General features: G+C 52.8%; 10 protein-coding genes across 10 annotated transcripts; 3 read left to right on the top strand and 7 right to left on the bottom strand.

Moving 5' to 3' along the window:
- Window positions 1–256: 256 nt before the first annotated feature.
- Window positions 257–1,009, top strand: DSM5745_06336 (uncharacterized protein; the record flags this gene model as incomplete). Its single annotated transcript, XM_026748352.1, has 2 exons — window positions 257–360; window positions 430–1,009. 2 exons carry the CDS (start codon window positions 257–259, stop codon window positions 1,007–1,009), a joined length of 684 nt encoding a protein of 227 aa, XP_026602656.1.
- A 695-nt stretch (window positions 1,010–1,704) lies between these two features.
- DSM5745_06335 (vacuolar protein sorting family 37 protein) lies at window positions 1,705–2,511 on the bottom strand (the record flags this gene model as incomplete). Its single annotated transcript, XM_026748351.1, has 2 exons — window positions 1,705–2,191; window positions 2,258–2,511. 2 exons carry the CDS (start codon window positions 2,509–2,511, stop codon window positions 1,705–1,707), a joined length of 741 nt encoding a protein of 246 aa, XP_026602655.1.
- A 420-nt stretch (window positions 2,512–2,931) lies between these two features.
- On the bottom strand, window positions 2,932–4,430 carry DSM5745_06334 (Carboxylic ester hydrolase; the record flags this gene model as incomplete). The annotated part of the gene is made up of 3 exons (XM_026748350.1): window positions 2,932–3,113; window positions 3,166–4,286; window positions 4,342–4,430. 3 exons carry the CDS (start codon window positions 4,428–4,430, stop codon window positions 2,932–2,934), a joined length of 1,392 nt encoding a protein of 463 aa, XP_026602654.1.
- An 811-nt stretch (window positions 4,431–5,241) lies between these two features.
- On the bottom strand, window positions 5,242–5,910 carry DSM5745_06333 (ankyrin repeat protein; the record flags this gene model as incomplete). The annotated part of the gene is made up of 1 exon (XM_026748349.1): window positions 5,242–5,910. One exon carries the CDS (start codon window positions 5,908–5,910, stop codon window positions 5,242–5,244), a length of 669 nt encoding a protein of 222 aa, XP_026602653.1.
- Window positions 5,911–6,250: 340 nt separating this feature from the next.
- Window positions 6,251–8,896, top strand: DSM5745_06332 (tRNA ligase; the record flags this gene model as incomplete). The annotated part of the gene is made up of 1 exon (XM_026748348.1): window positions 6,251–8,896. The coding sequence occupies one exon, from the start codon at window positions 6,251–6,253 to the stop codon at window positions 8,894–8,896; it is 2,646 nt and encodes an 881-aa protein (XP_026602652.1).
- A 7,744-nt stretch (window positions 8,897–16,640) lies between these two features.
- Window positions 16,641–18,179, top strand: DSM5745_06331 (basic helix-loop-helix domain-containing protein; the record flags this gene model as incomplete). The annotated part of the gene is made up of 1 exon (XM_026748347.1): window positions 16,641–18,179. One exon carries the CDS (start codon window positions 16,641–16,643, stop codon window positions 18,177–18,179), a length of 1,539 nt encoding a protein of 512 aa, XP_026602651.1.
- A 905-nt stretch (window positions 18,180–19,084) lies between these two features.
- On the bottom strand, window positions 19,085–20,295 carry DSM5745_06330 (putative mitochondrial 2-oxodicarboxylate carrier protein; the record flags this gene model as incomplete). The annotated part of the gene is made up of 5 exons (XM_026748346.1): window positions 19,085–19,799; window positions 19,883–19,969; window positions 20,031–20,060; window positions 20,146–20,156; window positions 20,218–20,295. The coding sequence occupies 5 exons, from the start codon at window positions 20,293–20,295 to the stop codon at window positions 19,085–19,087; spliced, it is 921 nt and encodes a 306-aa protein (XP_026602650.1).
- A 341-nt stretch (window positions 20,296–20,636) lies between these two features.
- DSM5745_06329 (putative GPI anchored protein) lies at window positions 20,637–21,768 on the bottom strand (the record flags this gene model as incomplete). The annotated part of the gene is made up of 2 exons (XM_026748345.1): window positions 20,637–21,280; window positions 21,330–21,768. 2 exons carry the CDS (start codon window positions 21,766–21,768, stop codon window positions 20,637–20,639), a joined length of 1,083 nt encoding a protein of 360 aa, XP_026602649.1.
- Window positions 21,769–22,499: 731 nt separating this feature from the next.
- DSM5745_06328 (uncharacterized protein) lies at window positions 22,500–23,297 on the bottom strand (the record flags this gene model as incomplete). The annotated part of the gene is made up of 4 exons (XM_026748344.1): window positions 22,500–22,650; window positions 22,704–22,867; window positions 22,900–23,136; window positions 23,196–23,297. 4 exons carry the CDS (start codon window positions 23,295–23,297, stop codon window positions 22,500–22,502), a joined length of 654 nt encoding a protein of 217 aa, XP_026602648.1.
- Window positions 23,298–23,469: 172 nt separating this feature from the next.
- On the bottom strand, window positions 23,470–23,847 carry DSM5745_06327 (terpene synthase family protein; the record flags this gene model as incomplete). Its single annotated transcript, XM_026748343.1, has 1 exon — window positions 23,470–23,847. The coding sequence occupies one exon, from the start codon at window positions 23,845–23,847 to the stop codon at window positions 23,470–23,472; it is 378 nt and encodes a 125-aa protein (XP_026602647.1).
- Between the last annotated feature and the right edge of the window lie 1,574 nt (window positions 23,848–25,421).

Raw genomic sequence — 25,421 nt, 5'->3', positions numbered from 1 at the left:
CCACTCGTCTTCGTACCCTGGAATTCGGCCTGAAGGTCTTGGGAGATGACCCAAGCCAAGATGGGATCGGCCTCTTAGCCACAAACAATCAAGGATCCAATACTTAAGGAACTTTATTCTCTCGCACCGGGAGATTCGGTCTATCATCCGCAGCGCAATTGCACTTGCATGGCTCAGGAGTTGAATACCATCTCCCTGTCATTATCCAGTGCACCCAGCATCTTGCCGTCCATCTCCTTGCGAACTGTAGCATACAATGCCTCTCCCCCAACTCAAGGACCTTCCGGGCATGCCGAGAGGTCACGCGAGCTTCTCCATCAGCGTTGTTCTTTCGTACATCGTTGACTGGATTCTTATCGTGTATGTATATCCCTTTATCGCAGTGGCATGGATTCATCAAACCCAAAATTAACATCGCTACCTTATCAGCGGTATCGCCCTCATCGGCTTTGGCTTCCACGAGGTCGAGCCAAACCACATGCCTTTCTCCCTGACCGACATAAGCTTCTCATACCCCCACATAAAAGATGACACAATCAGCACCGCCGTGCTGGCCGTCGTCTCGCTCATCGCTCCCGCCGTGCTAATCGCAGTCGTATGCCTGCTCCTCACACCGGGTGCATCCATCGACAGATCAAACTCGGCCTTGGACTCGCGCCCCCCATCTAAAGCCCTCCTCCTACGGCGCAAGATCTGGGAATGGAACGCAGGCTGGCTGGGTCTTGCGCTGGCTTGCGCGGGCGCATTCATGGCTACTGAGGGTCTAAAGGATCTATATGGCATGCCGCGGCCAGATATGCTTGCGCGGTGCGATCCGGATCTGGAGAATGTTGCGTCTTTTGCGGTTAGTGGGCTTGGGCAGAGGCTGCAGGGGGCCCCGACGCTGGTCAGCTGGGACATTTGCCGCAATAAGGCGGATATCGTCAAGAACGATGCTTTCGTTAGCTTTCCGAGTGGACATTCGTCTTGTATATTCATGTCCTTCTTCGCTGGAGACGCGCAATGCTAATCATTATACAGTCTCATTCGCCGGTTTAACCTACTTCTCTCTCTGGCTATGCTCCAAATTCTCAATCAAGTTCCCTTATCTCGCGCATACGCCATTGACCCAGGACCTGCGCGCTCAGAACCGGTTCACGATTCGCAATCAGGGCGCCGCGCCGCCGATCTACCTGGTGATTCTGGCATTTGTACCATGGGCAGTTGCGTTCTTTATCTCGGCGTCACGCTGGTTCGATCACAGACACCATGGGTTCGATATCATATTCGGCTCGGTGCTGGGCATGCTCTTTGCCTGGGTCGGGTTCAGACTATACAGTCCGCCTATTGAGCGTGGTTCCGGGTGGTCATGGGGAGCCAGAAGTCGGGATCATGCATTCTTCAAGGGCGTTGGAAGCCCGAGTAATGTTGGGGCCGATGGGTGGGCGAGCTTAAAGGTGGTTTCTGGAGTACCGGAAACTGCGATTGCGGGGAATGAACAGGTTGACATAGAGAGTGGAAGGCGAAATCTGGCTGAATGAGTTGTGCTGCGTCGACATATCGTATAGCAAGGTGAGGCTGTCATGGGTGCATGGTCAAACCGTATTGTAGTGGGTATCGTGCAGACCTGCGAATTTCCAGTTGAACACATCTTAGATATCAGAATATATCAATTCCAAATGCCATGTTGCAGTCAATGAGCCCATCTCCAAGGGGGTATGGCTGTTACCTCCATCCCCCAACCCTTCCCTCATCCCACCTCGACTTAGCCTCTCTCCTCCCAGCCAACTTCGCCCCCTCAGCCCTTACCCTTCTGATCCAATCGGCAACCTCCTTCTCCGACGCCTTTCCATGATGTTCGCCCTCCAGAAAGCTCTCTTCAACAGCCGAACAAACAGCCTCTTGCTCTGCAATTCCCGCACTCAGCCGCTGATATAGTGCCTTCGGCGACCACGGCGCTAGGGCGGCGTCCATTTCGCTCTGCTTTTTCCGCCATGAGACTTCGAGTGATTGGTGTTGGAGAAGAAGAGTCTCGGTTGAGGATCGGAGACTTGTTAGCTGTGATTGCAGATCGAGGAGGTGGTTCGCGAGGTCTTGGTTGTAGTTCAGCAGGGTGTGGAGGGATTCTTGGTGGCTGTCGTGGGATGGGTGTGTGGCGGAGAGGGCGGATATCAGGGATGGGGTTTTGAGGATAGTCTGAAGGTCGATTGTTCTGTTCGCAGTCAGTCAGTTAGTCGAACCTTGGAAATGTGGAGAGACTAGAGGGGAGATGCTTTACGATTTATCTTTAACGCCCTCAGGCAACCATCTTTCTTCGATGGTTGGAGGCCGTGGAGCGTTTGCGGCCGGATTGCCTGTGCTTGGGTCGATGTATCGGTTCGCGACGTCCAATCCATATTGGCCTTGCTGGGGGAGTTGTGGTGTTGCGGGTGATGATGAATTCACTTGAGGCGTACCGCCACGACTAGCCTCGTGGCTACCGGGCTTCGGTGGTGGCGGGGGTGGTGTATCGGCGTGGAGGATAGGATTCATTTTTTGGTGTGGGTAAAGATTGTGAGGAGGTTGATGTCAGAGGAGCGGAGCGGTGATATGCGGGGGAGATAATGTCCGGCACGTGCCCGCTCTTGGCACGGAAGAGCCCTCCACCTTTGGCTACAACTCATACTACATCAATTTTTCAACGACAGGAACACGTCCGGTGAACAACGACAGACGAATGCCTCTAGAGTCATACGAGTACTAGACAGTCTGATCATGTTCACTTTTAGAGTGCAATAAGGAAGTTTTGCCTTTGGATTGAGCTCTCCGCGGAGATATATATATTGAGGGATTCCAACCACATCTACTGCAGAAGAAACCGTGCCGCATAATCATTTTCTTTATCTAATACCTGCCCAAGCATCACGATGCGTCAATGCGAGTACAGGCATTTGAACCTTCGAAAGCCGATCCTCAATAGTACATTTGCCTCTGCATAACACTGTTGAGATATCGCGTCTGCTCAAGTCGATAATCGTCCACTTCGACGCAAGATCTCGAGTCAATGCTGCCATTCGTGTTGAAGACGAAGTTGTATCCCACAGTACCATCTGCTTCAGAACCGCTCCAAACAGGCCAGAGGGGTACACCGTGTACTGTCCTGCATTAACGCGCGTTGACCAAGTAGGGCTATCTCAAATCACTTACCATGATGATGATTCGGATCCAAATGCACTACAAAGGAAGCCCAAACACGACTCATTAGCTTCGCCATATTGACGAGAGCCTTATTCGTGCTCTCTACATTGCCGAACACATAGTCTAGCTCAACCGAGTGATGAGACCCCAATCTCGCCGCATCGTTGGGCGCCAGAATGTTTATCCTAGCCGCGTACGCTGTACCATTTGCTGCAGTCCATGCGTTCACTGTACGGCGACGTGAACACGTCTCCACTGCATCGGTATGGAACGCGACAGCTCGCTTCCACTGCGCACCATAGGTTGCTTCTTCTTCTGCTGTTGGCGTCCAACCTGCCGGTAATCCCAGATCCCTAGGGTACAGCTTCTCAATCTCCGAGACAGTCACCTCATCAGGCCCACCAGCTGCGACGAACGCTCGGAAGTCAGCATCAGTGTCGACGGAGCTGACGAAACTGAAGGCCGTAGCTTCGTCCGTGGTTGTCGTGTACATTATGGGCACGGGGACGAAATGTCTCTTGTCGAGTGATTCGGTCGGCCCGTCAAGCAGGAAATCCCCATCGACCTGAGTAAGCCATGGGCCAAGGCCAGTACCGGCGAAGACAGGCGTGTTGCTGATGTTCAGGCCGGCGGAGAGAGACTCGATGGGCAGCTCGCGGAGACACTCAAACGGGCTGGCGCTACCCTCGCATCCCGTCGTCGTGGTCAGGTTCATATAAAGGTCTCTAGTGTAGACCCCGGGATCTTCTATATTGTAAGGCCATTTTTCTGCCATACCCCCGCTCTGCAAAATAGCAGCGCGGAACAAGCCGTCGTCTCGTCCGCCATACGCAATTAGCTGTTTACCGACGGAGAGACCACCGGAGCTCTGGCCGAAAATGGTGACCTTGCTGGGATCGCCCCCGAAGAAACCGATGTTCTCCTGGATCCAGCTGAGGGCAAGACGTTGGTCGCGCAGGCCGTTGTTGGCGCTACCGTGGGCGGCGACTTCATCTGAACCCCAGAGGAAGCCAAACGCGTTTAGACGATAGTTGATGGAAACGGCAATGAAGGGGTTGTTTGATGCCGTGCCCTGAGAGACAAAGTTGGTGAGGTTTGTCTGTCTCGAAGAGCCGCTGTAGAGGCCGCCTCTGTGAATGCATTAGGTACACTTGTACGACCAAAAGGGATACGGGGCGCTCTTACCCATGGATCCAGACTGCTACAGGTAGTTCCGAAGAGTTACTGACGTTGCTAGGGCGGATGATGTTCAGCGACAAACAGTCTTCCGACATGGGATAACCGGGATCGGCCTGTTGTGCTCAGTTTCAGCTATCATTTGGGTAACAACCTGGAGTTGCTGCTAAGGGAGGCTTACCACATATTGCATGCACACATCTGAATACTCAATCGCTGACCGACTGCCCGACCAAGTTGTGTTGAGACTCTGAGGGCCCCGGAATCGCAAACTTTTTACGGGAGATTGTGCGTACGGCAAGCCTAGGAAGACATCTTGCCCATGCGTGGGTAGGTGATATCCCTCGTACGTGCCGTTTAGGACAGTCACTATAGGCCCTGAAGCCACCGCTGCTACGGAGAGCAGTGATGATATAACTAGCGGATGTATCATCGTGCTTACGCGCCTACAGATCCAGATATCCTCGAGCGGCGTAACATTCCTCTCTTATGTGGACTTGCTCCATATCTCGTTGTTGTCTTATCATTGCAGTCACCAAGGTGGTAAGCTGGAGAACAACTAGCCGATGGCAGACTGCCGATACTCTGATAAGGTGTGGATAGTATCATCGGCAATCTGCCGACGTAACTTATCAGTCATCAGGACCTTGTATTTTTCAACTCATATAAACTCTTAGCTCTATATCAATGCATGAGAGCGATGTTCGTCGACGAGACCTACACGATGCTCGTTCCAGGGGTGATTTTTCGAGTTAGCAGGAGCTTGAAGAGGCAGATGAAGAACAAACTGTTAGCCGCGATAGTTGGAGCAAAGTCGATGATATTGTGTCTATTTGCGGATAATTAGAGCGAGTTAGGGTATTTTGATTTGTACGTAGGATCATCTCTCATCAACTGCCTAACCGGCAATCACTCCATTCTCCTCCGCACATCCTTATCTTGCGTATCAATATTCGACCCCTGGATCGCATCCATAACAAGCTGCCGCAGCTCATTCTGACTCGCTTCACTTCCGAAGTCCTCCCGCGCCGCAAGCTCATCAATCCTCCTCTTAAACTCCGGATCCACCTCACCGATGCCTCCATTAGCTTCCTGCTCGGACATTGTCCCCAAATTCACTTGCATGTTCGGAGGCAGCGGCGGAGCCGGGTTCAGTGCATCCTCAACGGACAAGCTGCCATTACCCGCGACATCACCGGATATCCCAGCCACCTGGCGCAAGTAAGCAGCGACCTCGGGGAACGAGCCATCGCTCTCGATTGTTTCGCGAGCCGTCAGGCCTTCATCGTTTGTTTTATTATGGTCGATGTTCAGCTCCTCAACGAGGCATTTTGCAATGTTGACGTTCTCCGTTACGAAAAGGCAAGTTTCACCGTCCTCGTCGAGCAGGTTGACGTCAGCATTAAACTCTTTCACGAGCGCGCGAAGGAGGTCAATATGACCGTAGGAAGCGGCGGCATGGAGAAGAGAGTAGCCGTGTTCGTCTTGCTTGGAAGCGATGGAGGGATCGGAGCGGAGGAGGCCCAGAACGGCGGAGGGGTTGTCCGCGGCGAGAATGTAGGGGTTGGGTTGAGTCATTTCGGTCGCAGCAACGGTGAGTCAAAGGGCCAGTGTAGGAGTCCCAAGGGAGTAATCAAGACAAAGTAATCTGTCAAAGAAATGGATGCCACAAGCGTCTGGATGTAATTGATGGTTGTTTGTTGGTGGCGGAGCGGGCAACGATTTGGGATTTTTTTTGTCGGGCAGCCCCGCGATAAGAGGTTTATCTATTCCCAGCTTCAGCCTTCTCCCCGCTATGATTCATACCACTCTGCCATAAGACAATAGTGCGAGGCTGCGCCTCATTTGATTGACTCAGTGGTGACTCTTGCGAGAGCTTATACTCTGGAGCTCTTACTGAAGGCAAAACATTTCATACATGTATCGTCGCGTACCTTTCGGATACCTGAATCGTCTACCAAAGCTCGTTCAAGCTGCTCACAGCTCGTTCTTCCCTTTTTACGGCACCTCTCCGCAGCGAACCTTCCCCCTACCGCACCGGAACACGAATCTATACGGACCGAGAACGTACACCTCACCTGCGATGGAGAGCTTTAAGGTGATCCCTCAGGATCAGCAGGAGGTCGCAGATATGGTCAAGGCCCTGGAGACCGCCCGGCTGGAGAACAAGGGAGCGAAGAAGAAGACCTTCAACTGCAGGAAGTCCACTTTCAAGATCGGAAAGACCGGAGAAGTCTCCGCGGACTCCTGGAAGTTCATGGACTGGGACTACAAGCGTCACGACCTACCGACCTACGCTCGAGGGCTGTTCACTGCGAAGAGGAAAGACGGCACCCCGGAGATCGTCACGCGAGGATATGACAAGTTTTTTAACATCGACGAAGTCAACACTACACAGTGGAGGAATATCGAAAACAATACCCAGGGCCCCTACGAGCTCAGCGTGAAGGAGAACGGTTGTATCATATTCATATCCGGGCTGGAGGACGGGTCGCTGCTTGTCTGCAGCAAGCATTCAACTGGCGCTCGTACAGACACGGATAGGAGCCATGCGCAGGTTGGTGAGGAGTGGATTGAGCGGCATGTTGCGACTGTTGGCAAGTCTACTGCGGATCTCGCTCGACAGTTGCGTGAGATGAATGCCACTGCTGTCGGAGAGCTGTGCGACGACAGCTTCGAGGAGCACGTTCTCGCGTACGACCCCGCATCCGCCGGTATCTATCTCCATGGAATTAACTTCAATCTGCCTGAGTTTGCGACTCTGCCTAGCTCGGAGGTGCACAGGTTTGCGGACGCTTGGGGTTTTAAGAAAGCGAACTTTGTGGTCTACGATGATCTTAACTCTGTGAAGAAGTTTCTGGAGAAGTGCGCTCAGACTGGATCTTGGGACGGTCGGGATACTGAAGGCTTTGTGATTCGATGCAAGATGAGCGAGAATGGCCATGGTGCATACCGAGATTGGTTCTTCAAATACAAATTCGAGGAACCGTACCTGATGTACCGACAGTGGCGTGAATGCACGAAAGCAATGCTTTCAGGAAAGGCCCCGAAGATCAAGAAGCACAAGAAGGTTACGGAGGAATATTTGGCTTATGCTCGTCAGCAGTTCGCCCGAAAGCCGGAGCTCAGGGAGCGTTACCAGCAGAATCATGGCATCATCGCAATGCGCGACGGTTTTCTCAAGGAGCGTGGACTCAACGGAGCTCAGATTATTCAAATGGAAGCGGAAAATGTCACACGGGACATCGTCCTGGTGCCGATCGCTTCTATAGGATGTGGCAAGACGACGGTAGGCCTGGCTTTGACCAAGCTGTTTGGCTGGGGTCAGGTCCAAAATGACAACATACCGCAGGTGAAGAATAAGCCAAAGAAATTCGCCGCGGAAATTCTCAACCAGTTGTTGGACAAGCCAGTCGTTATTGCTGATAAGAACAATAACATGAAACGTGAACGCACTACGCTTATGGACGATGTCGCCGCGGGTATGCCAAACGTACGGTTTGTCGCTCTTCAATATGTCCACGAGCCCAAAGACATGATGCTCCCTCTTATCCGCGAGGTGACCCGCAAGCGTGTTCTCGAGCGCGGCGACAACCATCAAACCATTCGGGCTGGAACAAAGGCCACAGAAGAGGTTATCAGCATCATGGAAGGGTTCCTCAAGCGCTTTGAAGCCGTCGACGTCGACCATGAACCGGATCAGAACTTTGACGAAGTCATCGACCTCGACGTTGTAGCATCCTCGCGCGAAAACCTTGAAAAGGTAGTTAACGCTCTACACTCCGCCTATCCTCAACTCGTGACCCGAGTCCCATCTGCTCAGGAGCTCGACGACGCTATCAACTACGCTACCAGCGAGTACGCCGTTGAGGTAGACCACAGTGCCTCATATAGCAAGTCCAAGTCCTCCAAACAAAACAACAAAAACAACAACAACGATACCCCTACCTCCGCCATAAACATCGAAGCTAAAGTCCGCAAGATTGAATACTTCGGCATTTCCCTCCCAACTTCTTCTGTCACTGAACTCCTCCACTCCCTCTTCGCCAACCCGGCTGCCACCGCCGAAAAGTCCCGCCTCTACCACCAACTCGTCAACTCCCGCCGTCTCCAGCCCGCGTTCCATGTAACCCTCATTCACAAAGCCTCCAAGACAGCACACCCAGATGTCTGGGACAACCTCGTCAACCGCTACGTTGACCAGATGAACAAGAACCCTCCTAAGGATCACAGACTTACCCCTCCTCTTGGGTCTGCGCGGATCCGTCTTGAGCGTTTGATCTGGGATGATCGTATCATGACTTTTGTTGCGCGGATCATGCCTGGTGAGTCTGAAAACAATGGTGACAATGGTGAGGAGCAACCAGATTGGGTCTGCGTTAACCCCCTTCCTCACGTTACTGTTGGCACTGTGTCAGCAGACGTGAAGCCAAAGGAGAGCAATGATCTGTTGAAGAGGTGGCTTCAGGAGGGAACGCAGGGCACCGGCATCTGGGAAATGGAGATTCCGGGGGTGAAGGTCGTCAACGGGACCGTGAATGTTACTATGAGCCGTGGAAAGTAGATTCTTGCCACTATCCAATCACCCCGTGAGGTCATCAAGTGATATGATTCTGGATCCTCGTCTATAAAAAGTGTTGAACACGAAGTCGATATCCCCGATGCAGCAAAAGCAGTACAATGAATGAAATGTGATATGCAAGTGTCTAGATCTCTTATGTAACTCAATGGATCTCGTAGGGCAGACTGATCTATACTGACTGGCTGTTTACCGTGACACGGCGCAGAACGCTTACCTGCCATAGGCCATAGACGTTACTGCTCACCGGTCTGCTGTAACGTAGCAGCTGTCAAACAGGGGCAGTGCAACGATAAAGAGTCCAATCGTAAGCAGAAATGCCCAATCTCGGCTCTTCATCTCGTATACGTATATCTATCTATTCATTCATTCGAACATTGACCGCTGGGTACAACGGCATGAAAGAAAGGAAATCATATCTATTAATTATACACAGTAGGATAAGTATGTCATACCACGTACACCGATATAATGGAATATGCTCTGGTACACGCCGTACGTGCTTTACAGAAGGCATGTCGACCGCGAGTCTATACCTAAGAATCACGAGCGAGGATTCCACCTGACGGGCTCCAGGGAAGAGTTGCGTTCGACGAAAGAGTTTCAGTATGACGACGGCTAGCTCGTCATCCAAGCTGTAACGCGCTGCGCCCCAAAGCGCCCCATAAACTGCAACCCGGTGCTGCCCATGGGGAAGTAGCTGACAATGTACCAGAGCAGCGCGGCGAGCTGAAAGATGGACGAGAGCAGGGTGAGGATTGTGCTGTGGAGCTATACGCGGAGAAGTTGTTAGCTTCCTAATCAATTTCTCGTCCTAGACGAGATTGAGATATAGCCTGGTTGGCTGGGGTTGCTTTTGCTCATGGGACTCCGATCTTGTGGTTCAGACTGGCCGGGTTGGAAAGCAAGGCATGGGTGAAAAGGTGGCTAGGGTAAGCGCAAAAGCAAGCCCGTCAGATTCTTGCTTCGTGCGAAGGTTTCCCGGCTGTTGCCGGATGACAGGCTTCCAGCTGCATCGTATCAGGCGCATATACGCCGATAAGCAGGATGATGTCATGGGCTGCTCATGGGCTGCATAGGCGATGCTTATCTCACCTCATCTTGAGTGTAAGAAGTGCGGTGTGGATGCGAATTTGAGACATTGAAAAGGCGAGTCAAGCAGAATTCTTGGTCGCGTCTGCATGTACATGCAGGAGATGCTGGGCGGGCCGAACCACAGTAAACCACGAAAAGAAAACAAGAGACTTACTCCGATAGCAAAGTACAGGGTCAACGCGATGGACCCGAAATACGCAGCCGTAAAGGGCAGCCGTGGTCCCGAGATCAGATGTCTAGCGTAAATCATAGGTCCCATGAGGACGGCCCATGATAGCAGAAAGAGCAAAGACCCCACAGACCACCTATCAGAGTCGATGTCAGTCGTATTACCAGGCACAGTGAATGAAGGTAGGGCAATGGATGCGGCAGCGGATTTGATTTGCCCAAAACGGTTTCTCAGCCACGGCATGAAAAAAGTTACGCCGTCCGTGCCTCGCGACGCAAGGGTAAGGGTGCGGTATGGGCCCGATAACTCAAAAAGCGCACTAGGGGGCCAGAAGGGTTTCCAAGAGTGACTTACAGGATAGCGAATTTGCGGGGCTTCAGCGAGAGCACCGGAAATAGGAAAAAGCAAATCACGAAACAGACAGCCGCGCCAAGGTTGCATGCGAAGAAAATGAGCATTCGATCCCATCGACTTACTATAGAGCGAGAGGTTAGCAATGAAAGAGACAGAAAGCCATCGATGCATAAAAGCGAAAAAGGAAAACGGCAATGCGCAAGCGAGGAGGACAGCAGGCATACAAGCAACGCCGTCTACAGTGTTATCCTAGGCGGTCCGAGAACCATGCTGGAAGGCTGGGATCTCTCGTCACCTGGACAAAACAGCATAGCGAATCAAAACCCCAGGGGCGGAACAGTCATGAGTTCAAGGTACTTACGGGCAAAGAAGGTATCCTCCTCCTCGCGTCGACTTGGAGCAGGTAACGGAGCGCCAGGAGCTTCGTGTGTCGGCAGTTGTAGATAGCCATCCCCTTGGCCAAATGGGTTAAACGACTGTAACCTCGATAAGAAAGGTGTGGTGCTAGTATTCGCTGGTGCGTCTCCTTCTCGTCGGGACCAGCCCAATGAGTTCACGGAATCTCTAAACGATGTAGAGGCCATGGTCGGATCCCCGGATTGAAGGGTGGGCAAGGAGATAATCTGCCTTGGCTTGCAGATATTCCACAGTGGCTTTACGGAGAATGATCTGCCAGTCACTGTAGCGGGCTCTGGGGTGCCAAAGCAAAAGGCCGCTGCAGGGACTATGCACGGCGGAAACTGGTCTTTCGCGTGCAGATGATCTGCATATATCTTGTAATGGTGGGCAGCGGTGCGCTAATGGGATAGACGGGATGATAGGGCAAAGAATGCGGCCAGGTGACTGTTGCGCAACTGTACTAAACGGCCCTAAGGGAGCTTGGGGACGGGCGAAATCTGAAGAGTTGTATCGATCGACAAGGGGGCTCTTGGGAAGTGCCGGGGAAATCGAGTCCGCACAAGCGTGTGATCCCTTCAATTAGAGCTCTTGTATTATGACCTGAGACTGCCTGCAGGCCGCAGCCGCTCGTCGCGCGCAACAAGACTCGTTCGGAGTAGATGTCGGGGGATCGAAGCAAGGATGTAAGGTGACGTCAAGGGCTGGTGAAGAAATATCGCAGGACGAGATCGCAGCAACTCTGAGCACCCACCCACACTAATCAACGGCGGGCTCTAAGCCGAACGTAGCAAATGCGAGGGCCGGGAGGTGAACAGACCAGGTGGGGAGAGATGCGGAGAACCTTGAGAGGGGTGGATGCCTGTCGATTCGTCGGGCGTAACATCAAAGCACCGCGATATTTCGCGGCTGAGACGGTCTTCTACAACAGGCTGCGATATTAGCGAGCTTGTCATATGACCTGAGGATGGGAGACAAGGAAGCACAAGAGGAGAGGGAGGGTAGGAATGGTGTGAGTGGGCTTCAATTGCGAGTCAATAGTGACGCCAGCGATTGAAGGGGAGGAGAGACAGCATACCAGGACGCTTTGGGCGAACGCGAATATCTGAGACCTTGGGGGGTTTAGCCGCCCTGGATGCCTTGATGGAAGCTGTCGAGATGGAGACTAAGGCGGAGGTATCCAAGGTTCGTCGACTCCGGACTCTCAGGCGGTGGACGCTTGGGCAGCTGACGGGCTAGTCCCAAAATAGCACAGTCGATCCTGGGTGGGGTAGCAGCTGGTATAACGCAGCCAATGGATGTCTGTGTCGCTCTAGCGGCTGGCAGAGTCGATACAATTGATTGGCTGCCTGCCCACCATGTCTGAGACCATTGGACAGATGACCACCGCCTGCTATATCTGGAGCCCACCTTCAAACGGTCAGCCACTGATCCTGCCCGATCCCTTTGCAACCCCCATCACGATAATCGCTTCGAGCAGGTCAAGCGAGATACACTACACTGAACATGAATCCTGAAGATTCTCCAGTGTCTATTTTGATTGACCCCGGCTGCAAATCCCGACCGTACGCAATCCTTCCTACCCATGCAAGCCGGGGACTAGCAGCTAGTCTGCATATCCCTTTGCAGATGCACATGGAGACGGGGACGGACCATGGCGTATCTTAATGCCGGAGATCTTATCTCTAGACTTCAATAATATCACATTCAGTCTTCAGTCGCCTTCTCCGGGCCCCCACAACTGCAAGAGCACAAAAACGGCACCGAAGGGATCGACCGCTGCATGCCGGAGAATATCTCCAAGCCCCAATTTCTATCTCAGCACGGTCCATTACAGACGATCACTGCTACCCCGCTGCAGCTGAAGATGATCGATGTGGCTGTCGAAAGATGACAAGCCTGTGTCAGAATTCGCATAACCGAACCCCGTCCGACCCTACAAAATTAGCCTGCTGGCTGTGTTGATTCCTCATGTTACACCCATGCGCCGTCTAACTCTATACTGGCTTTCTGGCTTCTTCAGCATGCATGCCGTCTGCCTGAAAATTCGACAATAAGGTTGTGATTAGGCGGGTTTCCGATCAGAGTCCGGACAATCTTAACCTACTCCGTTGGTTGGCTATGCTCCCACTGCCTCCCAGAGACGTAATAATGGGCCCACTGGAGAGACAAGATGGGAACTCCTTGCAGAGACACTACTATACTTGGATCATCCCCGAACCTTGACGGGACGGCGCGGGCACGAATCTTGCGGGAGTTATAGGCAAGTATTGGTTGTGGTTGTATTGCTTTCTTTTTCTGTGTCCAATAACTCAGAACTTTATATGAGAAGCTTAGTCAATGTAACCTCGCTCACTGCTTTCTACTACAGTAAACACTCTCTGTTTTGAATCATCCTCATCAAACAGGCAATGATCATTCCTCTCACTGCTTACGATCTGAAGGCAACACTTCAGACTCAGATCTATCGTCGTAGTTGTGTACGGAGTACGTATTTGACTGCGCCACAGTCTCTGATAGGCAGAAAGCAGCCTGCACAATCCTGCGGGAGGCGACAGGCAGCACTGCGGTGTCACGGACCGCCTTGTGTGCAGTGACTGTGTCTGTGTCTATGTAGACTAGACCCGACTAGCTGAGATACCCCTCACTCGCCGCTATTGTATTTCACCAAAGACCGTTCTCGGGTGTAGCTTCCAGCTCCAGTCGATCGTTTTATTAAGATGGACAAATGATCATGAGCTATTAGAGTCGGACTAGTATAGACTTGGACTCCTCCTCTGCAACTCCTACCTCGTCTCCCACATGGCATCTTCCTTCTTCCTTGATATCCGCTTGGTGGTCAGAAAGCATAATCCACCCTCTTGCTTTTACTTTTGCGTCTTGAACTCTTAAAAAGCCTATGATGTCATTCTATCTCGGTTTCGTCGAGGTGTACTGCTCCATAGCGTACATACCTTGGTATCTGCAGCTCACGCTCGCGAGTCATTTGTAAATAGGCAGTCGATGATCAGATGTTTGCACTTTGCCCGACCAGGCAACTGATGCCCTCGCGGGCGAAAACCAGGTTTTGGAACCAGAAGAAAGAGCAGGAAGGGGGTGTGGATGGAGTTAAGAAGAAAGGGCTGACACGAAAAGTGAGTCATGTTCGCGCCTCAGGAAAGGTTCAAGGGCAGCAGGTGACAAACACAAAGATAGTTCAGTAGTACCTGCGCCTGGTCGGTGTTCATGGGATGCGCGCAGTGGGATAGTTGGTCTGTTTATTCTCCTCATGTACTTCCGTACCACCCTCCTTGGTTTTCGCAAACGAGTGTGGGGGGAAGGTAAGGGAAAGGTATCGGCTCTGCTCGACTGTAAATCGATCCGACCAACCAGACGCCCTCGTTGCCCTCGTCAACTCTTGCGACTGGCCCATCTCACCCTCCATGTTCGCAAATCTTGCCTGCTTGTCTGGTTTGCTTGCTTCACTGCCACCCCCTTCGCCTGGGCCTTTGCTTTCTTTTTTCCATCCTGGGAAGGTGGTGGAGGAGTGGAGGAAACATGCGCAAAGAAGTATGTAGTGGTAGTTAGCCCTGTCAAGCCTCGCCCACTTGGAGATCGACGCCATGCATGACCTTTGCAGCGGTATGTACTGTATATCGAATGAGAGGCTCCGCAGTGTGGCTGTCCCCGCGGCGCTTATAAAGGGCCCCAACACCCCCGTCGCTTGCATCTGCATGTCATCTCTTCACCCTTTGTTCCTCTCTCGTTTCAAGCTCTCAAAGAAAGACGGCTATGCAGCTTTCTTGCTCGCTCTGTTGGATCTCCAAATCATCCAACTTCTTCGAATTAAGACCAATCTTTGTCTCTTCCCTAGAGGCACACTGAATACCTTCGTTCCAGAGTTTCAATGTAAGTAAAACCTGTTCCAAGATCGTCGCTTTTGAGTGATGTTTGAAGTATCACATCGAGGCTCGAAACTCATATTGCTGTTTCCTTCTGTCTATTTATACAGTTGGAGTGCTGTTGAATTTCCCCGCCACGTGCAAGAGGCCCCGTCGGTTAGGCTTGTCGTTCCATGGGTCATTGCCAGGAGCATCCAGAAGAAATAAAGCTGACATTCTTCTCGAAGACACAGATACACGGCTCTGAGCGCCTCAAATTCCAATAATTCGGTAAGTTGGCTTTCTGTCATGTCAGATTCGTATTCCGTATCCTGGCGCGGTGAGAAGAGACGAGGGGAAACCACCCTTGCATGGATCCGAGACCCTGGATGATTATCCTCATGGATGAGACGGACTATTACTCCGTGTCTGTCCATGGACCTTTCACGGGAAAAACCGCTTTCTTCTGCCACACTCCCGGATGGTGCCATGCAGTTTACAGCCAAAGGATATATTGCCGGGGTTTGCACCTCTCAGCGCGGGGTCTGCAGCCAGCGATCGCGCCTTTGGGGGAAACAGTTCGCGGAGAGTGCCCATTCGACGATCCACATTGCCTAGCAAGACTGCTTCAGGGCCCCTGCGCTGAGGAAACATCCTGGTTGGACTGCGCGGGAGCGGAGATGCACAGAAATGGGGCGACGAATCCGGAGTATGAATGATATCACGCCTTGCCAGGATAGCTGGATGTTTCACAGCAGATTTGCCATTGTCGAGTGGGCGACTCCGAGTATACTGCCGTGGCCGACCGCCCGAGCCTCGATCTCAAGTTTCAGGAGTTTCAGCTTTCATCTCCATTGAATCTCAGACACCGCCGCTGGCAAATCGATCGTCCGTCGCCTTCCCCACGCTACTCCAGGATATCCCGCCGCTCAACGGAGATTATATCCATCTGTCAGGCTGTCATTTCCCCGGTCGCTTCTTCCAACTTCAACTCGCAGTCTCACCGACCCTGTTCACCGTGTCCGGGAGCCCCTTGACATTCCAGTGCCACCCCGCCTCCCTGATTTGCCCTTATCGACCCTGGCCCGTCCCCACGCCCCAGCTTGGCTTCATTGTCTCTGACTCTTCGCTTACGGACAGACACGCCTCCTCAACTCTTCTCACCGCGGCCATTCCTATTGCTGTCGCTATACAATCTTACCACATATTTCTTTTCCGTTCATGGTCGCATATTGCTTTTTCTGCTGTCTTGCCACTCACACCGGACCTTAGCCCGATTAATCAGCTCTGGGGCTCGCGATCGACGGCCCGACCTATTTAAATCTGAAATCCACGATAGGAGTCGCTTTTTGTTGACTTGTCCACCCCCGAATCACTTCCTTTGGCCACGGCCGACGCATTGCCTCACACTGATTATCTCACTTGGTTGTTCTTTCAGCCGCCGCTTTATAACTCCGATAATCGCCCTTTGGTCCGTAAACCCTATCCTTGCCTCGAATCTTCATGTCCTTTCTTTGTCTATTCCGATCTGACGCAGAACTGCAAAATCTTTATTGGCGTTCGGACAAAGTGAGCTAACAAGATAAATGCACACAGAGCGCCACCCATCCATCCTCCCCGCCCACTCGATATCCTCGCTTGCCGCGCTAGTCAGCTTACATCGTCATACCGAAGCGAGGGGTACTCGGCCTCACAAGTTATAACATACCTCGCTCATCCCTGCCTTCATTGACACTCGCTCGCTTTTCCGATCTATATTCGAGGTTTTCTCATTTTGGTTTCTGGACCGTAAGGGCACCCTGTGGCCAAGAACCGCTCGACTTGCAGTTGAAGACTTGCTCAGGCCGGATGCACCATGAGCGACGCGAGAATGTTTATCAAAACCGAACCTGACGAGCACAACAGTGACCAGAACCAATTCATGATGTCGCAGTCCGGATACTCTATGCCTAACCAATTCGGGAACCCTAATGATGGGATTGACCCTTCGGACTTGACCAACGGCGGATTTATGGGAGGATTTGGGTTCGGCTCTCAGCAGAACATGTCATCCAGCTTTAACTTCGGAAACTCAGGCATCGATACCGATGAGTTGTTGGATCTGGAGATCCACGGACAGAACGGCATTCAACAGAACTACATCCCGGAACACCCATCGAGCGCGGGCATTCCTATGAGTCATCAAAGCCACATGTCGCAGATGTACTCAAATACTCCGGATGGTGGTCCCATGCACAGCCCATTCATGCAGAGCAGCTTCAACTATGATCATTTCCGCGGCGTGAACCAAGGGCAGATGAACTCTTCCCATATCCAGAGCCCTGGGTCCCACCTCGAGCAGAGTTACCTCAACTCCAAGGCTCGACCGAGCATGCCAGCTATGGATCGCGCATCAATGGATGCCCGTAGCCCCATGACCCCCAAAACTCCCGCTCTTGGTGGACTAGCTCTTGGAACCCCCGAATCCGGAAGCTTTCCCACTCAGCCTATCCGGACAGGCCTGCAGCACCGACACCAGAAGAGCCTCTCAAATCAATGGGATGGCACGCCTGGAAGTGCCCAGTCATATGCCGAGTCTCCTATTTCGTCCCCAGGTCACCCATCTCATCACGCCGCCATCTCTGAAATTCTCAAATCTGGAAAGCATGCCTCCTTGCCGGCCAAGGTTGATGCTCACTTGCCTGGAGGTGCCCAGGATTTGGAGTCCCAGGAAGCCAAGCGCCGGCGTAGGAGAGCTTCACACAATTTGGTTGAGCGTCGACGACGCGACAATATCAATGAGCGCATTCAAGATCTCTCCCATCTCGTTCCCCAACATCGCCTGGAAGATGACAAGGTCCGCAAACAACTTGTCAACAACACTGGGCTTCCTGGTTCAGGCAATAACGCGGCTACGTCACTTTTGGCTGGTGGGACAGGTCGACGTGCTGCTGGTAACATTACCATGGGACTGCCTATTGAAGAGAAAGAGAAGGGCCCCAACAAGGGAGACATTCTGAATGGCGCTGTTGGTTGGACGAGGGATCTCATGTGGGCTCTTCACGTCAAGATCCAACAAGAAGCCGAGCTCGCCGAGCTGATCAGCAGCCTTGGTGGCACCTGGCCGTTTGAGCAGACCGAGGAGGAGAAACGTATGCGCACCGAAATTCTAGATGCGATTGAGAAGAACGACCCGAGCTCCTTCCACTACAGCCGTGCGCCGGGCACTGGCCTGCGAGTTCCCAAACATACGAACATAGCCGGAGATGCCGTTTCGAACGGTGCTTTGAGCCCCCAGAGCCTCAGCCCCCCATTTAGTGGCAACAACAACGGGCAGACGCAGTACTGGAATTCGTCCGGGCATGCAGGTATGAGCTTCAAGGAGGAAGATGAGTACGCTATGGAGATGAACTAGGCATCCGTCCCTGTCCGGATTTCTTATGGTTATATGTCAAATCATTGCATACTTGGCGCCAACGGATATGGTTGACCGGCGTACGCGGGAGTGATATCATCGAGCCTCTGGGTTTTGGTGCATTGTCTATAGGTTTTAGGTAGACTCGTTTTGTCGTTGCTTTTTGATGTTCGATTTTAGCTTGCTTTCAGTTGATATTTTCCTTGCTTCCTGTTTCGTCTATGTCCGCATTCTATATCTATCCATCTCTGCTTTCGAGTCTGCGTTTGCGTTCACTGGGTTTTTGCTCCGTATCGCCACTGGTTTTCGCTTTGCTTAGGTTTTGCTCTATCGATACCCTTTCCTGTTATTTCCTCTCTCCCCTAATTCGTTGTGTTTCGACCTTGCTATTTTACCTGCTATCTTTTCGGAATACACGATGTTATATATTCGCGCTCTACAGATTTTCATGCATGACTCGACCATCGTCAGTATATAATGTGGATATCAATGAAACTCAACTTCGTATTCGAAGATTTGCAGTGTAGTTATCGCAGTTGCGGACTCGCGGCCATAGAGCGCGGTTCATTGTATGGACATCTGGTTATACAGTGGTATGAGGACTCAAATGCACCTCGGGGTCCAGGGAGTGGCCGGATTGGCCTAATATACCTGAGACTTTGGGTTGAGGTGATACTGACAAGGCTGATCAGCTTCGCAGGCTCAGCCTTCCTGATGTGGAGAGCATAGCGTTGATATATGGAAGCCGCAAATAATCTTACATTGCAGTATATTCTTTCTTTCTATGGCACAATCTATGAACCATCTAAATCCAGCCCTGCACATGCATATCCATACCCGTATCCATCTCATCAAGATAAACAAGCGAAAGAAACCGAAACGAGACCCCTTTTAGCTGGCAGACCTTAAGCCTCGCCCCTCAGCTTCCTGAAGAAGTCCATCACTCCCGTGAACACAACGAGCAGAATACCACCGCCAGGACCTAACCGGAGGACCTTGGGCGTGAAACCCTTGTACAGCGCACCGAATCCCTCCTCCTTCATGACCGTCCCCAGAGCAGGCCAGGCCCAGTTGTACTTGGGCGTCTGGCCGGGAACCTTGGTGGTGTTCTGGATGCGCGACTTGACGACATCCATGGGCGTGTTGAGGACAGTACCGAACGTACCACCAATCGCACCAGCAATCAGGTCGTTGATCATCTGCTGGGACTTGTTGCCCGGCTCGGGGGCGGGCATCTGCGCGCGGACCTGGAAAATGCACCCGAAGTAACCGGCGTTCCAGAGAATGTGGCGCCACAGCGTACTCTCAAGACCGTTGTAGAGCGCAAGGGGTCCCTCGGCCTTGACGATCTTGCGGACGACGTCCAGCATGCCGTTGTACTTTCCTGCGGAGGCGCGGTCTTGCAGACGGATCTTGACGAGCTCGAAGGGGACGACGACGAAGGATTCGGTGGCTCCGGCGGTGGCACCGGTCAGGACGGCGAGGGACTGCGTCTGCTTCTCGACGCCGAAGAGGTTGCGGTAGAAGGCGCCCCAGGAGTCGTTGGCGGCGAACTTGGTCGCGCGCTTGGGCGCTTCCATCAGGATGGGGGCGGAGATACCGCGGTAGAGGCGAGATGCACTTTTCGCTTGTTAGTATTGGTGTTCCTCGGTTTGAGATAAGGGGTTGTTGTGAGGATCGAGGGAGAGAGGGGGATTGCGTACCCCTCATTGCGGATGATCTTGCGGAAGCAGTCGAGCATGCCATTGTAGGAATCCTCACCGGCGGCGGCGACGTTCGTTTGGAGTTGGCTGTTGTATTGTTAGATTCGTTCAATTGAGCTCCGTGTGTTTGCTGTGAAGGGAGACGTACACTCGGGTCTTGACAACGTCCAATGGGTACCTAGAAAGCCATTAACGACCATTCCAACAGAGGCATCCATTATTTCATTCGCGAGTCAAGAATAGACAATCGTAGGGAGCCGTACATAACCAGAATCTAGTCACGCGGTCAGTCAGTCTTAGCTCGAGTTAAGCGATTAGATCGTCAGCCCACTTACCTCCGACACACCGGCGACCGCACCAGCGACGAACTGGTAGGCGAAAGGCAAGGGCGCCTGGGGCTTGTCGCTCGCCATTGTGAATAAGGAGTGGAGGGGAGGGATGAGGATGAAGGAGAGAAAGAAGGAGAGGTGAGGAGAGGAGGTGAGGAGAAGGTTGGAGCGGTTTGGACGCGGACGATGGAGTCAGTGTCACCAACGCAGCCAACCGGGCCGGCAAAGTGACCGAGGACAGTCAATAATGGCGCTCGTCTCGGCTACCGGAAAATCCTGCCAAACCGAGCAAGGGATAAACGATTCCCCCGCGTCGTTGCTCTCCCCGCGTTCGGCTTGCATCTCGGTCGTCGATCATCCTTGGTTATCTCATCAATTCGTTATCTTCATTTGCATCAGTCATCTATCTTGATATGTTACATCTATCATAGCATCATCCAGGTCATAACCATAGCGCATGTCAGTGCCACCCAGTTGCTTTTTGTCGCTCCTCCGATCGATTCTGCCGTTGGCGCCTCCTTGGCCACGGTTCCCGTCGTCGATGCACTCGGCACTGCCGTGCAGCTTGCTCCGCACGCGTACCCGGTCGGACAGCATCCTCCGCCTACCGTGTCTGCGCAACTAAACCAGCCAGACGCGCATGTCCTTACGCCGCTCCCTTCGCTGCTGTTCGCTGCTGATGTCGGCTCGGCAATCACAATGGTTCGGCCTTCGGTTTCAATGGTAGTCGAAGACAGGACCGGACAAGATGTCGTATCGCAATCTCGCCCAGTCTGACAGCAGCCGCCTTGATAGACTGCAGCACACGCGTAGAAGCCGGTCGGACAGGACGTTTCGGTCTCGGAGCTTGTGGTGGTTGATAAACTGGTGGGTCGGTCCGGAGGTGTCAAATCTCCCGTTGACGACGTACTTGTGGTTGTTGAAGTTGAGGTAGTGGAGGCGGTCGTCTCCGTCGTCTCTGTAGTCGTAGTCGTGCTGCTAGTGGTACTCGTCGCGGGAACCGTCTCGGTTGACGTGGTCGTCAGTGTCGTCGAGGACAGAGTAATCGTTATGGTAACGATGTGTGCACCTAGGAGACTCAGCCAACATTATCCTCTTTCGATGAAGGGCTTACTTACAGCCCTCTTCGACGCACTCATAGCCGGGAAAGCAGCATCCCCCTCCAAGCGACGAAGGACAGCTAGTATACCCCTCAAAGCAAGACCCAATCGTCCCCGAGCAATCCTGCCCCGACGGACAACACCCAACATCCCCCAACCCAGTATCCTCAACCACCACGCAAGTCTCGTCCGTACCGCAACAGCTATCCGACCGGCCGATCGCCGTACAAGCATTCGTCCCAGCAGGACATTCAAAACCCCTCCTATCCAGCGGTGAAGAACGTAACTCCGCAAAGCGCTCGGGGCCAAGAGAAAATGGCGGCTGAAAATGGTATGAGCGGGCGAGAATGGAGCTTCGGTCTAATTCAGTTTGTGCGTCCGTTGTGTTTGAGGCGATGGCGTCTTCTTCGTAGTGCCAGTAGTGCATGTAGAACTTTTCTCCCGCGTCGTCGCTCATTTTCCGGATGCCCTGGATGGATCTTTGAGGGGCGCCATTGTGCTGTGATGTTTGGTTCGACCTCGAGGCCGCTGATGCCTGGGCTGCGAGTGAGGCTATTCCGAGTAATATGGAAGCGAGCAACATCGGACTGGTTGTACTGTACGCATATTAGCGTTTATCTGTCATGGACGATGAACTGTGTGAAGTTCCCTACTAACTTGGGGAATGTGCTCTATCTCAATCCGCGATTTAGATCGGGTAAGCAAGCGAAGCGTTGAGCACAAAAGTGGCACGAAAATGCAGGGACCTAGTGCAGGGTATATAGCTTGAGCAAGGTGGAACACTGATCATGGCTAATGGAGAGAAAGGAAAATAAACCATTGTTACGCCTTGATCTAGAAATGCGATGGCTGGGAGCTCTTGAGTCCCAATGTGGAGCTCTGGCTAGGTATTGGAGCGGGGCCTTTGTTGTTCATGCTCCACCGTTACAGTACTAGTGCCATCCTCGGCCTCCGTGCATAAACAAAAGCAATAGATTCGCCAAGTATGGCACATCCAATCCAGTCCAAGCCCGTCTCACCAAGCAGCCTCTCCAGCGCCCGATAGCAGCGTTCCCGCTCATACTCCGCAACCCACATGAACTCGTCCTTCATGGATTGCCCTTGCTCTTGATCCAACTGGTCTACACGGACACCGTCACAGCCATCCGACTCCCAGAACTCCGGGAAATCAAGACTCTTCAGCGTCCCCTACTCCCGGTCCTGCAGTATATTCCCATAGTCGTCGTACTGTCGATACAGCGTCGAAAGATGCCGCGGCACAGACGCAAAGACGTACTTCTGACGGGCGCCGTGGAGGATTGGGGCTGGTGCTGGTGCGCTTTGCCCTCCGCCTCCCGGACTGGGACAGCCCGATAGTATCCCATCCAACAGATGAAGAAGCGGATGGTGTACGAGAAGCTCGTGGTGCCTGCCAAGGTGGTGGTAACCCAGGCGTAGTAGGAAGACTGCGGGGAGAGAAGCTTTGTCGGGCGGGTCGTCGAGTAGGAGGCTGGCTGGTGAGTTGGTGGGAGGAAGCGAGGTCCGCGAGATGCGCGAGCAGAGACGCCTCCGGTTCCCTGGCGATGTCTTGTGAGGATAAAGGGCTTACCTCCCCCGCTGCATTGATGTCGCACTCGAGGTTGCGAATCTGGGCAACGAGTGTCTGCACAGTGTCACGCTCAGCCTTCCGCAGTGACCAATTACAGACTCCAGGAACTCGTCGACTTAGTGGTTGAGCCTTAAGATATTCATCATCTGCCACATCAGTCCTGGCCCTGGCACCACCGGTATTCGTTCCTTGCGTCAAACGCCGTTCCTGTCTGCGGAATGTAGTGAAGGTATTTGTCTACTGTTATCTTGTCCCTGGGGAAGATGGAGTGGCGGCGAGCAGCAAGCCGACGATACCACCATTGGCCCTTCCAGCGCGGCAGTGAGCTTCCATGCCGGGATATCCGTGAATAGGGGCATTCGTGAGTAGAACTTGGAAACTTCCTTGACGGCATCCATTCGCCCCTTGGACCCAGGGGTCCGTACGAGATTGCTCCTGTACATCGTCCAGCGGTCTCGCTGTAAATACTGGAGTTTGCATGGCTGATGCGCAGTATGTTGCAGCTAGGAGCCGGGAACTGTATAAAATAAACAGCCGTTGACGCAGGCGATGCTAGCATGCTCCTAAACTCTAGCTGATGCGGTCGAAGTCGATCTTCCCCACGAGCGCCTCTAGGGAATGGGTCAGCGAGGTAGGTTGATTGCTGTACAGCAAGTCCGGCGAGAAAAGCCCCAGCTTGCGATTACAAAGCATATGGAGAAGCGCTTCGTCTGGAAAGCCAAAGGTGATTCCTTCGGCCGCCAGGTACGGCTGATGTGCTGGGACGAGGATCTCGAACCCAACGTGGGCTTTGGCGGCGGTCGTGTCCCACTTCTGGAGGCGTTTTCGCAGGAAGGTTGTCGGTTGGGAGATGCCCTCATCCAAGTCCGGGGCTGTGGCGCCATTGATATCGCCGTTGGTTTGGTCTTGTGTTTGTGAGTGCTTCATCAGGGCAAGCAAGGCCGTCATAGTGTTGAGAATTGCGTCGAGACCGAATGCTGAAGCCTGTGTTTGAAACCACCTCCGTCAGTAGACAGCCTCTCTAGAAATCCAAAGATTTGCCTTGACTCCTTACCATCGACCCGAGCCGGGACTTCTGGGGTGGAGGATCCTCGCTGTGTTGCGCGAACAAAGAAATTGTGGTTACACCAGCAGCCTGCGCTGGATTTCTCCTCGGCAGTCCCAGTCTCCTTCTCTCATCATGATCACCTCCTCAACTGGTCTTGTTCTGCCTTCTGCCTTCTTCCTGCTTCATCAGATTGTGCTTTTTCTTTGCCCGATCAAAGTAGTGAAGCCGAAGCTCGCATTCCTGAACCCATGGGCAAGCTCAAGTCACATAACCTGCCACATGGGTACCCCGTCTCTGCTGGTCAGTACCCCTCTTGGATGGCTATACCCTCTCTAACAAGTGCTCTCTTTAGTTACCCGTCTTTCTGATTATCCGTCGGCTCTATTTCCGTCCCCTCTCGCGATGCAATGGTCCCGCCTCTGGACGATCACGCGTCTGCGTTATATGCTCGCTCTTCGGTCTGGCTAGTTAGCTCACAAGATCAAGCGGTTCCACGAAATCCACAGAGTACTGTCCTCGTGGCCCCAAATGTGGTTTTATTTATCGACCCCGACTGCATCAAGGACATTTACAACGGGCCAAACCCAACCTGCAAATACCTCCCCAGAGATTCGATCAGCCAGCCGCCCCGCGGCCAGGACAACCAGTCTCCATTCTTGACGCTGGAGATGTACACTATGCTAGGACTCAGAAAGGTTTCGCATCTTCGTTCAGTGCCTAGGCCTTAAAGGCACGAGAGCCGCTCGTGCGTTCTCGTGTTCACAAGATGGTCTCCCAGCTTGAGGCCTCGCTGTCGAGCGAGACGCAGTTATTGACCTTCAAGCCTGGATAAGCTGCTGTATCTTTCACATCTTCTGCTCGTTGAGCTTTGGGAGGATTTGGCTGCTTGGAAAACAGTCGATACCGCGCATGGGTTGGGATGCTCGCCTCGCCAGTTCCACTCGGGTTAACGAGGCTTATACCAGACGGAGGACATATGATCAACGGCGAACACTTTGCTGAAGGGGTATGCCCTGCTGACACCACACCATACAAACTGTCAGCATACCTACCGCTAGACCATAAAAGCCCATTGGCTATATAGCCTGTCCTTATACTCCAACACAAACCCCCTGCCCTGCCCGTGCACTAAACAATTGACAAGGATAGTAGCATGCTTCCATCCTGCACCTGTGCGAGGCCTGGTGGATCTCCTCGACGTTGACCATGTTCATAGCATCATGCAGGTAGAGTTGCACGATGAATCCAGCCAATGAGGTTAGATATGACACATTCCGCCGCGATACTGAGGCTGAGGGTTGAGGCTGATTGGCCGCTGCCACGCCTCAGCGCGTACCTACCGTACCTAACCGGTTTGAACTTTGCTCGAAATGCCGCTCATCCCAGGACGAAGAAGGCACATTCTAGCAGATGATGAAAGTAGCCCTCCGATCTCAGAATGGAACGGAGTTGATATTGCATGTGGCTACTTGAC

Source organism: Aspergillus mulundensis (genome assembly GCF_003369625.1).
Source record: "Aspergillus mulundensis strain DSM 5745 chromosome Unknown scaffold_6, whole genome shotgun sequence".
In the NCBI taxonomy this organism is placed as follows: domain Eukaryota; kingdom Fungi; phylum Ascomycota; class Eurotiomycetes; order Eurotiales; family Aspergillaceae; genus Aspergillus; species Aspergillus mulundensis.
The sequence above is the reverse complement of the archived record's forward strand: the minus strand, read 5'-3'. Positions and strand labels throughout refer to the sequence as shown.